The sequence below is a fragment of the Epargyreus clarus genome, unplaced genomic scaffold (assembly GCF_041222505.1).
Source record: "Epargyreus clarus isolate Ecla_fem2 unplaced genomic scaffold, WU_Ecla_fem_2.2 ptg000024l, whole genome shotgun sequence".
Taxonomy (NCBI): Eukaryota; Metazoa; Arthropoda; class Insecta; order Lepidoptera; family Hesperiidae; genus Epargyreus; species Epargyreus clarus.
Genome location: NW_027332231.1, coordinates 8,429,071 through 8,442,056, shown reverse-complemented (window position 1 = coordinate 8,442,056; position 12,986 = coordinate 8,429,071). Strand labels below are relative to the sequence as shown.

The window sequence follows — 12,986 nt, the reverse complement described above, 5'->3', positions numbered from 1 at the left end:
GATACGAGGACACTAGAGCCGAACGAGGCATGGACCAGGCAGGGTAAATTATCGGAATAACTCATCAGGTAATCAGATTGCCATGAGCTTGCAGAATGTATGTAATATTTTTGTGGTCGTTGCCGTGATTTTAAGACTAATGTTACGTTGAGGTATTTAATACCCTCACTCTGTGGAACATCACTTGCTTGAGAAAGTGCTTGAGAAGCTTTAGACAGTATTATATTATATACAAGTCAATAAAATTATTAAGGTACTCAAAGACTTTGTATTGAACAGTTTTGTATACATGCTGTTTGCACCTGTAATTGAGGTGGCACTTCGAAATTATTTGTAAGTATCAATGTTTATCTTGTTGGTGCCTTTTTTAAATAAATAAATAAATAAAAGACTGCCTGCGACTGCACCACGCCAATTTTTCCCTCACAAATAGTACGAGTATAGTTTAGTTATATTCAGATATGAATTACGAGGCGATCACACCATAAACATATCGTATAGAATTCGACATCTTAACATAATTTTAACCAATACTACGAATGTAGTCCTAGTGATGGTGATGTCAATGGGGAGTTGCAAGGTTCAAGACTTCTGTCTTCTTAAAATGTATGTGCATAATTATAGTCCAAGCTAATGAGGGGTTTACCTTCGGAATGAGAGATAGCCGGCTGTAAATTTCTTATAACCTTTATTTTGACAATATAAAACTCATTCCGAGATTCTTGCCCTCATTTGACTAATAATTAATATGCTTAAAACTAATAATTTGCACTTCTTCAAACGGTGAAGAACACACTTCGATAGAAATCCTACACGGCTGTTCTTAAAAGAAAATTAAAAGGTGTGTGACGAATTCACACATAGCACAACGAGGTGGATTATAGCCACCTGCAGTCAGTCTGAGCCAGCATGTGCCCAGCAGTGCGACAGCATGTGCCCAGCAGTGTTAGTAGTTGATGACGAATTCAGGGTTATAATCTACTATAGACTATTGCTAGATCGATATGTGAACTCGGGCTCAATTGAACATCACACAATGACGTAATCCGAGCATTATTGATGTTGTTGTTATGCGAATTGCGATATCAACACATAACTCAGTGACAATACACGCAGATGAACCGATGTCCGGCATTAATATTCATTGGCGGCACACTATTTCAGGTGAGCTGAATTCGCTTTCGGAAATGAAATGTGCAAAACATATTTTATGTCATAGTCAAAAATATTCAAGAAAATAATTGCTTTATTGTTGAAATAGTTTTGAACACAATAGTATTGAAATAGTTATGTATATTTTAAAGAACATTAAAAGCAAGGACCTCGGTATTGCTGACCCATCTAATAACATTGTAGACAATTAAGAAATTACTTTAAATCAAGAACAATCAATAGATACCAATCAAGCTTTTAAGTTTGGATAAGTTTCGGAGTGAGTTTAACATTTCAGGATTTTCTGTTATTCCAAACAAAGCACTCGCAAGCTCGCCGACGAAATCACCTAGAAATATTCCAACAGCACGACGTACCGCTCATACGTTGAGCGCGGTGACAGCAAATTGAATGAGCCGGGCGCGGCGGTGTTTGCGCCGCTCATCAATCATCCGCGCCGGGTTCGTTTTAACGCGACGTCATCGGCGTTTCGTGTGCCGGCGCAACGTCACGCTGCCCGCCGCCGTCTATTGTTTCACTACGGTATATGATACGCAATGTCTATGCATCGTCGATAGTTTGGATGTCTCCAAAGGCCGAGCGAGCGATTTTTAGGAGCCAGTCCAAGTTATGATAAATTTCAGAACGTGTACAGAATCTCACGATTTCCTTTTCTAATAAACAAAGTAGTCATAAGATACCCGACGAAATCATCTAGAAATATTCCAACAGCACGGCGTACCGCTCATACGTTGAGCGCGGTGACAGCAAATTGAATGAGCCGGGCGCGGCGGTGTTTGCGCCGCTCATCAATCATCCGCGCCGGGTTCGTTTTAACGCGACGTCATCGGCGTTTCGTGTGCCGGCGCAACGTCACGCTGCCCGCCGCCGTCTATTGTTTCACCACGGTATATGATACGCAATGTCTATGCATCGTCGATAGTTTGGATGTCTCCAAAGGCCGAACGAGCGATTTTTAGGAGCCAGTCCAAGTTATGATAAATTTCAGAACGTGTACAGAATCTCACGATTTCCTTTTCTAATAAACAAAGTAGTCATAAGATACCCGACGAAATCATCTAGAAATATTCCAACAGCACGGCGTACCGCTCATACGTTGAGCGCGGTGACAGCAAATTGAATGAGCCGGGCGCGGCGGTGTTTGCGCCGCTCATCAATCATCCGCGCCGGGTTCGTTTTAACGCGACGTCATCGGCGTTTCGTGTGCCGGCGCAACGTCATGCTGCCCGCCGCCGTCTATTGTTTCATGACGGTATATTATGAGACATGTCTATGCGTTGTCAATAGCTCGGGGGATCTTTAAAGGGCTGGCATGCAGATATATGACGAGCTAATCGAAGTTATGACAAGTTTTAATTTAGGTTAATTATTACCAAAATACGCATACCCACAAGAATTGCCCATGTTATTTTACGTCAAAAATCATTAAATATTTCATTAAACCTGACATACCTCTTTACGTGTTTTCCGACTCATTGACTACAAAGCAAATCTGAGAACACGCTCGTTCTTAAATAAATTGTTTTTTATATTTTACGCAATAAACAAGATAGTTTTAACGTTGTCACCGTCTAAATGGATATGCGGTTGGCGTAATTGTTGGGACGTCTGCCTCAGACGAAACGATTAACATAATCTTTTCCAGCTCAACGGTCTGTACGAAAATATATGACAGTATTTACCTCCGCATAAATACAATATCAAGTAGACAGGAAAGAGCTATATATTGACATAAAAAAATGTTTAAAATATGTTATACATACAAAATCGTACAATCGATACATATAAGTTCGATTAAATAAAAAAAAAATATTTATTTAAACCTTCATATGACTAAAAATGCACTTTGTAGAATATTCAATAATCTTCGTTAACTTTTGCTTTAAGAAGAACATCCTTTGTTGGCTATCTTATAAAAAAGTAGCGATTCCCGCCCATATCAAAGTATTTTACAACGCATGAAACAGGCAAACATTTAATACACCATAACATATTATGACACGACAACATAACCCTTCAAATTCCGAACATTTTCAAAGCCCTTACTTCACACCCGAAAACTGTAATAATTAAAACCGGTGACCCGACGAAACGGAACGGACACGATCGAGAACACGGCGAAATTTTCCTCCATTGTATTTACGGATACGGCAAATTAAATCCCCATTTGTTGAGAGAACACCTAAGGGGGGCAGTAATCCAAGGGAGCGTCTGCCCCCATTGTCGCACGGTCGCCGCTCGCGACGGGCTTAAGAGCTTCTGTATGGACACTGCAGACATTTTGCAAATTAATACCGATGCCAATCGCATCATTGCGATATTCCGATACAACACGACACGGAACGGTATTGTATCGTCGTGATCGTATACTTAAGTCACCAAGTGATCTAAGCAAAATCAGTAAACCTACTATACCTAACCTATTTTACTATATTGGTACATGGTATGATGGACTAGAAAAAGATCACATTCTTTGCTTGCACAGGATGAATCATGAAGAAACTTTTTCAAAAATGTGTAAAATCTACCCTTGGTCACATTCTGAATCCTCTGTCTACATCTGATTCTGAGATAAGATAGGTACTTTACCAGCTAGCAGTCATACAACACTGGATAAATGTCATGATGAATATATTAAGTTGCCATTATAAGCAAAAAGGAATACAAATAACCCGTAATTTCCACTGCATAACAACGCCCAAAAAAACCTGTATTTAGCAAACCGCGTATTACGGTAAGACCTAAACAATATCCGATTGTATTCGGTCAGCCAGCGTCTTCTGTAAATACCGTACGTAGATCAGATATGATAACGATGCGGTGCGGCCGACAAACAGAAACAGAGTTGTCTGTTCATGCCATGCGCCGGTGCAACGGGATTAACACTCGGAACAGATTATAATTCGTCACGCTCGACCTATATTCTGAATGGACGCTGGAGAGATATCTATTGTTATTTCGAAACGGAACATTATATTAACAACGGCTGGGAACGGATCTCTTCGTACGACTTGAGTTTAGAGTATCCTCTACGACGCTGCTCCATCGCGAATTGTTGAGAAAAGACGTTGTTTTCAAGCTTGTAAGGCCTCTGTCGGAGGCCAACGGAGCCTTTTAAGTTGAGAAATGTCGTTGTTTTCAATTTTGTAAGGCCTCTGTCGGAGGCAAGCGGAGGTTTAACGACTGCTACTCAGTAAAAACTACCAATCTAACTCCTGACAGGACCCTACTTACCCAAATTGCGTCTATGAATAGTTCTCTATAACTTCTTCGAGGTAGGAAGGAAGGAGGAAGATTTGATCACAATTTTTCAATATAGAGATGTATGTCTTAAAGCTTGAGCCCAGAGCAATGAGACAATCGGGTTGACGATAAACAAACAATAGTGGTCACTTAAAATTTAAAACTATACGAACTATTAAAGTTTCGAACAAAACCAGTACACGCAGTTTGATTGGGTATTGTTTCGGACTACCGGCCGATAACACCCGGTGCAGTGTGTGCGATGCGAATCCAATTTTCGAAGGCGCGACCTGAGTACTACGACACATCGCTATATGTTAGTGTTGTGATATTAGCGCGTAAGATCCGAATTTCACGATGAAAAGCGGTACGAGGCCAGTGGGCTACTTTGGGCTTTGACAATCCAACATCCATATCAAATTTGATTCCCAACTATATTGTATTTTTTTGGAATTTCAATCGGAACGTTGACTGAAAGCCTCGCGAAAGAAACATAAAAAAGGAAGATTTGTATGGACGTAACGTAGACAATAACTTAAGCTCTCATTATGAAAATTGACCCACATTCAGCAATAGGTCAGTAGTCTGTCCATGGACAACAAAAGAGAAAAAATGTCCGTTGTACCTGACAACCGGACTTTTATATAGAGTGGCAGTAAGTACAATGCGAATCTAATTTTCCGGCTCGCAACCGAGCTGTTCTGCAATATATGCATAGACGTAGGTATAAGGTATACAATATCTAGCGAGTCCTTCACTAGGTGAGGAATATTGTACATCAATCTTTCTAATGATTTCTAACATCCATCACTTTTGAATTGATATACTGTAAGAACCATCTCGGTTATTCAATATTCTAAAAAAAATTTAACAAAAAAATACAAGCGACTTCTATGTCTTCTATAATACATATATCTCAGTCGGCGCTCAATATATTTCGTTGGATAACGATGTAAACAGCGTGTCTAATATGACTAATATGTCGGCTGCTTAAAATATAGCTTATATCATTCCCACATTTTAGACAAATCGAACGACACCTCCTATTTTAAAATCGGGTAAGCTGTTTGAGCAGGGCGTGCCAAAAACTAAGACATAAATGTTACATATACACTCTCGAAAAAAATATCCTCATCGTCAGGATAAAATCTAGGCAGGGGATCGGATATCACAGCACTAAAAACGAATCCTTGAGTAAAAACCTTATCCAAACTGTGTCCGAATAATCGGATATAGGCAACAACACTAATGGACATTAATATTCAGCGAACGTGATCGTGGAAACGTGCCGCGATGTGCGAACAAACAAACGCTCCAAAAATAGGCCGTTTGGGCTCCAGTTGCATCACAACCACCCACGTACTGTTATACGAGCAACACCTACATAAATACCCCGGGGCGTAGTTACGTGTATTTAATGTGTTACACTGAAATTAATCTTATGGGAAATGTTATGCCATGTTCGACTTTGGAGGAATCAATCATCAGGTCTATAAACATAACTATATAACTTACATGTTAAGTAGTTAGCATCACATATGCCTGTTTGCTGGATGTATAATTCTATTTTAATACATAATTCATGTATGTATTACATTTAAAACACTTAGTTCAAATACGCTCGTTAGAAGTATTAACGTTCTATGATTAAAGTATTCTGTTCTTTATTTCATCATTATAAAATGGCACTGTTGGGAAAGGGTTTTGTCTCAGGGCGAACACACCACAGTCCACCACACTGAACTGATAAGAAAAGGCACACCTTTGACCAGTTTATAGTGAGCTCTTAGGTTTATAGATTCTCTCACATGGATGTGTTATTATCGTTACAAATAAATAAAAAAAAAATATTTTATAATGTTGTCACGGAGTTGGTAAGTTATAATATTAGTTATTTTGAGAATTGACTCATTTCCCTAAATATATGACTATTATAATTGTAACGTATTTTAGATATTATTATCATACAAGCAACAAAATAAAAGACCAAAATTAAGCTGCTAAGCCTTACAATGCATCGACATCGCCCATCCGTTACTATTTTTGCGTTAAAATATATCATGCGAATGCACAGGCACGTTGCTTCGTTTTATTTTTTAGGAAAGGTTTACTCGCTATAAAGTTTCGGTATTTGTTTGAAACCTTTACAAAAATATTTGTACAGGTGCACTCATATCCCCAAACTAGACCCTAATGGCAAACTGACAACCATAGCTGTGAGTAGGTGTTTTTAACCGCTCATGGCATAATTCTGAGTTTGTTCCCTTTCGCGATTGTTGCAGCGCATAGTATTTTAATAGCACTAGGTTAACTTTTTTATTTTTATTTTTGTTGTTGTGTTTGTGTCCTTTTTTATTTAATTTATTTTTTGATGTTTACCTTTGTATATTTAGTTTTAAAATTGTACTGTGTGCTGTAATTGGCTTGAATAAATGATATTATTATTACTATAATAACGTCCATACGCAGAACTGATCTCACAAATACCCCGACCCAGAACAGGAATCCAAATCATTTGACGTTTTCTGAACAATTATTGCACCAAAACCCCCTGCGTAACGGTATGGTAACCTCTGCCCGCTGTAACGTGTCTTACATTTCCTGAACCTCTACTGAAAGGAATATAGTTGCCATTACTGTCCCACTGCTGGGCACGGGTCTTCTCTCATAATGAGAAGGATACGGCCATAGTCCACCGCGCTGGCCAAGTGCGTATTGATAGACTTCACATACCTTAGAGATTTTTTTTTATATAAATCTCTCAGGCATACAGGTTTCCTCACGATGTTTTCCTTCAACATTTAGCAAGTGATAATTAATTTCTAATACGCACATAACTTTGAGAAATCAGAGGTGCGTGCCTAGGATTTGAACCTCGGACCCCTCGATCGAGAGGCCGAGTTTCTTAACCACTGCCGTTGCCGTTAAGTATTTTTACACTTTGTTATTTGCAGATTTCACTTGAACTATATTTAGTTCACACTGTAAAATTATAACTCCTACGTGAAGTCGTCACGTCCTACGCAATAATATAATTTTGTGAAGTTTCCCGTATAGTATGTGTTATTCTTTATTCTAGAATTTCCCTTCATAAATTAGGTAAATTCGTTTTATTTGGGGCGTTAAGAATTATCTCCACAAAACACATTCATCTATTATCACACCGTTTATCAAAAACTGCAACTAGACACATATGTAGAGTGTACACATGTGTCTACATTGTGGACAAACACATACGGTGTTTGTGTACAGTAAATTAAAATTATAGCCCATGTATAGGCATTCTAGATCCAATAACATATAAGACAGAGATGGCATAATTGGAATGCCTTCAAGTCTTCGGAAAATTGAAGAAGACTAATATAATAGAGATTATAAAGTGAGCCGAACTTCCACTCGGCTACGAACAAATTGAAAGAAGCCTCTCAGGAGACATTTTTAGAGTTGACGAGAAAAGAGGGCGAAGGCACGATAACATCGCTGGAACATGATTAAAGTTTAAAATGGAAGACCATTTTTGAATATCTGATGAAAATGAAACGGCGACTTCAAATAACCTCGATGATAGATAAGTTGGAAAAGGAAACTAAAAAAGAAAGATTGAATAATCTTGAATCTTGGTACACATTCAGGTTATTTTAGTATTAAAACCAGTCCAAAAAGGATTTTTTTTTATAATATAGGAGTAGCAGACGAGCATGCAGTCCACCTGATGGTAAGTGGCTACTGGCGCCCATGGACATATGTAATCAACCCCAGATAGGATTAGATATTCCTACCTGAGGTCGGCCACAGATGCGCCGCTACCCTTGAGGACTAAGCTGGAACGCCTCGGAAAAGTCTATCTCCCTTACCACACTATGATGGATTACCACTTATACGGATGGTTTAGAACAGGGTTCAGCAACTTGATTTCCGCAATTCGGATTGAAACTGCGAAGTGTATAATAATATTTGACCGTCTACTCATTGCGTTCTATAAGAATCAAATCCATTACGTAATCTGCATGATATTTTTTTAATAATAATTTCAGCCGCGGATTACTGTTGCCCATTAGGAGACAAGGACAGAATCGATTTTTAGTTAAAGCGCAACCAGCGCTATATTCAAACAGTTTAAAAGGTACTTACATTTGTAGTTATGGTGTAAGGAATTTTAACCGAGAAACCTCTTATGTAAAAATAATATGAAATATACATTTTTTATAACATAGGAGTAGCGGACGAGCATGCAGTCCACCTGATGGTAAGTGGCTACTGCCGCCGATGGACATCTGTAATCAACCCCAGATAGGATTAGATATTCCTACCTGGGTCAGCCACAGATGCGCCGCTACCCCTGAGGACTAAGCTCGACTCGAACGCCTCGAAAAAGTATGTCTCCCTTACCACACCCTTCAAAACGGAACACAACGGCGTTTAACACTGTTGTTATTAGGCAGAAATAGGTGTGGCGGTGGTGCCGCTGGAGTCGAACCACAAAGGGTTCTACCACCTAAATAATAATGTAAAATAATAATAATTTATTACAAATTATGCCAAATACTTTAAATCCACACCACATAACGGCAATAAATCCTTAGGAACGCTAGCCACACTTGCATTTGACTGTTTCTTGTCCAAATTCTGAAGCAACAATCGTTTTCAGTTGCGAAAAATATTTGGCACACTCATTTATTTAACTTAAAATAAATACATTTTCATCTTAACTTTGACTGCTTAACCGATTTTATCATAACCGCATAAAATGGCGACATCGCAACTGGCGTATTACTGCGAATTTAATTTAGCTCCAAGTTTGACATACGTACGAGTATGCCACAGCTACACAATGGTTCACCATGCAAGTAGCTCGAGTGAAAACTTGTCAGAAGCCATGCACGAGTTGTTCGCGACTTCGCCGGCTATATCAATCAGAGTATGCGATGCGGGCGCATACATATGCACAACTTTTAAATTACTCTCCGAACTCATGTTTAGTAGTGATGAACTAGATAGAGAATCCGCATAAAGTTTAATATCATTTTTATAATGTACATACATTGGTTAGGTATCATGGAGAAGGTTGGATATCATTTCATTTTACTCATTAAAAATAAAAGAGATTTGAGACATTCGGTCTCTGACACTTTTTGTGGGCCCATTAGGAATTGTGTGCCTTGGTTGTCGGAGCAAAAGCCCGAGTTTTTTTTTTATATTTTCTCAAAACTGCGATGCCTGCACTTTGCTACTAGTGGACTATGAACTAAGGCGGGTTGTTTTACAAACACATGAATAGACTTACTGCAATCCCTTCGCGAACCATGTTCTTGTTCATATGAAAAGATTTTATGTGAAACCAGGGGCTTGCGCTTGAAGACGCGTGACAGGAAAAGAAATCCTAAACCTATCCCATGTTGAGAGAAGTAGATCAACAACTTAGAGAAAGCAGACGAAGCAAAGTTAGTAAAGATTGCCTAGTTTCTACACAAATAACTTCCCTAAGAAAAAGACCGCTTTTTCGGTATGTTAAATTTATGTATTGGTTTGTAAGATAATCATTATTGCTTCGGTAGACCAATAACGTGAGTATCATACAGTTTTTTTGTAAAGATATGACTAATGACTGATATTACCGCTGTGCCAATTATCAGAGCTTTTAGTTTCGTGGTTACAAGATGACAGGGTTCGCTAAGATATACCCAAAGCTCTATTAATACACGTGTGTTATAAAAACGGAGAATTAAACTGTTAAAAGCCGAAATGATAGAAAAGTCGTAACACGAAGCTCCGAGAAAGCACCGACGGCATACGTTCACGAGGAAATCTTGGAGGTCGATGGGGCGTACGAAATACGGTTTAAATGGGTCAAAAGTATTTGTAGTACATGGGCACAAGCAGCGTAGCCAGTGGAGTGGGCGGCAGCGGCGTCTGCGAGGCGCAACAGGCGCCCCGCCCCCCGCGCGCAACAGGCGCCGCGCCGTACTTGTTGAATCGACCGACCTACTAACGTTTCAATGAAGACGCCTGACACACAAAATTATCCCAGCGTATATAGGAAACGACGAATAGTTTCCTACACCGACCGAAATTGCCCGCCCGCCGCGCGATCGGGGATTTATCGAACTCGCAGACGAAAAACACGAGAATGGGCATCAACTCGACACAATACGAGTAGTATCAATGTAGTATCACACCTACGAATCTTATACACTTTATTGTATTTTTTATACGATCGAAGTAACAAACGGACATGTACTCTACCTGATGTTAAACATCAAGAGATACTCCAATAAAGAGAAATCTCTAACCTAACCTAAACTTGATCACACATGCATACCTACCAATGATACCAAATTGAACAGCTTCATAAACTAAATGTATTAACTGTTGGTAAATAAATATTTTATCCCGCAAATCAGAACATAGTATGACCCATCTTAAAACTTTGAGCTAGATACCAACTATTATTTTATTAAACTTATCAGTCAATAAAAGTATTTATACCTTTAATTTCATTCCAATACTGAAATACAAAATGATATCTGAATCGTCTGAAGATCACAGCGGGTAATTCGCCGTAGTTTTGAATAACATGAAATTATTTCTCATAAGGTCGTAAATGGGAGGATATCTAGAATGTCACAATATAGAACACTGATCACGGCATAATTCATTCACGACACAATTTCATATCGTCGCACAGTATGAAATTATATTAGGTACCTAATTACCTAATAGCTACGACTTTCGCTAAGTCCAATCTTATTTCGTGTTACTGTTTACTTATTTTAGTGTCTTTTGTATTTATATATTTTTCTTCAGCGGTCAAAAAACAAGTCGTAGAAAAAACGGCAAATGTCACGGCAATTAAAACTCGTACCTCTAAAACAACAATAACCATTTTCTTTAAAACATAATTTCAAGTGCTTCCCACTTAACAAAGCAATCACGTTTCTTTTCTTGATTTTTTCAAAACTCTTTTCCGAGTTTGAAAGAAATCCTACACTCACTGCTGATTTATTTTTTTAAAAGAAACTCATTTTCGCCGCTTTAACGGCAATGGAAAACAACGTGAGGAAACCAACAGGCCTATTTCTGCCCGCGAAAACGTGTGAAGGAAAGTCTCTAAACTAACAAAGGAAATTAACAAACCACCTTTGATTTTCGTGATGACTATGGCTTGAACCCTTGTTACTATGATAAGAAAGGTCTCTGCGATTATCGATTTCAAATTAAACAAAATCGAATTTAATTCGAAATTATGGATTTTAAATTAAACAAATATAAATATGAGTTGACTGTAAAACTGTTGCTACTGAAATGTATAATAATCATATACTCAATTTCAAAATAATAAATCCAATATTCACTTACCCACGAGCGCCAAAATAACCGTTAGGAGTGGTGCCGCCGGGAATGACACGGTCACGTTAAACTCAAGCATTTGCAGCAAGTCCACTAGAACAAAAGATAAGGGAAACATAAATAAATATAAGTTATTAAGAATTCAAGAAAAAAAAATATGAAATTAGGCAGTAAATTAATGATTATGTACTAATATTATAATCTATATATATATAAGAGATTTCCACGTATATAGTCACTCATCACGATATCTCTGGAACCATTAGAGCTAAAGACTTGAAATTTGGTAGAAAATTCTTTTCACCGAGTAGAGGTCAGCTAAGAACGGATTTTACGAAATTCCACCCCCAAGAGGGGTTGTGGGGGTGTTGATTAAAAAAATTCACATTTTAAAACTACAGCTCTTATAGGTATGAAACTTAGTCAGGATATTCTTTTTGGCATGTTTGAATTTACTAAAAACTAATTTTATGATATTCCACCCCCAGAGGGGAGTGCGGGGGCGTTGAAAATTAAAAAAAAAAATTATCTTCCAATCTATCGCTTTTAAAACTCTGAAACTTGACCAAAAAATTTTATGAAATATAGCTTCATTTTATAATGTAGATGCGCACTAAGAACGGATTTTTTTATATTCCACCGTTAAGGGGGTTAAATGGGGGTTGGAAGTTAATATGAAAGTCCGTCAGTTTTAAAGCAAACTAGATGAAAATTGGTATTTAGCTTTCTGATTTAAAGTAATAAAAATCTAATCTAAGGGTTTTTCCAAAATCAACCCTAAAGGTGGTAAAATAAGGGTTAACAGCTTATTTTAAAATTTGCCAATTTGAAAGCCAGCACTATGTAAGTTAGCCATTGGCTCACTGGTTACATACAGTGGAACTATAATTCTACCGTTTAGAAAATGAACCCTTATTTGGGTTGTAAGTTTGTATGAGAGTCCCCCAGTTTTGATGTAAACTGTATAAAAATCGGTATTTGGGTTTTCAATAGAAAATAATTAAACACCTATACCATTATTTTTGGAAAATCATCCCTTAAGGTCGTTAAATGGGGGTTGGAATTTTATTTCAAACTCCGTTAATTCGGAAGCGACCACTATGAAAAATTATCATTACAATCAATGAAGCATCTGAGTCACGGTTTTTTTTAGATCTTTAGATCAACCCTTAAGACTGCTATAGAAGGGTGTATGCATTATGCCTTTCTGTTTACACATCTGT

At 38.0% G+C, this 12,986-nt stretch overlaps 1 protein-coding gene across 2 annotated transcripts in view; it reads right to left on the bottom strand.

Annotated features, from left to right (window-relative positions):
• Positions 1-12,986, bottom strand: part of LOC140752056 (membralin) — a 141,506-nt gene that overhangs the window by 91,920 nt on the left and 36,600 nt on the right. For both annotated transcript variants that reach the window (XM_073086202.1, XM_073086201.1), the window contains exon 8: positions 11,773-11,856. In XM_073086202.1, coding sequence (XP_072942303.1) covers positions 11,773-11,856 — 84 coding nt within the window. The remainder of the gene's footprint in view (positions 1-11,772; positions 11,857-12,986) is intronic.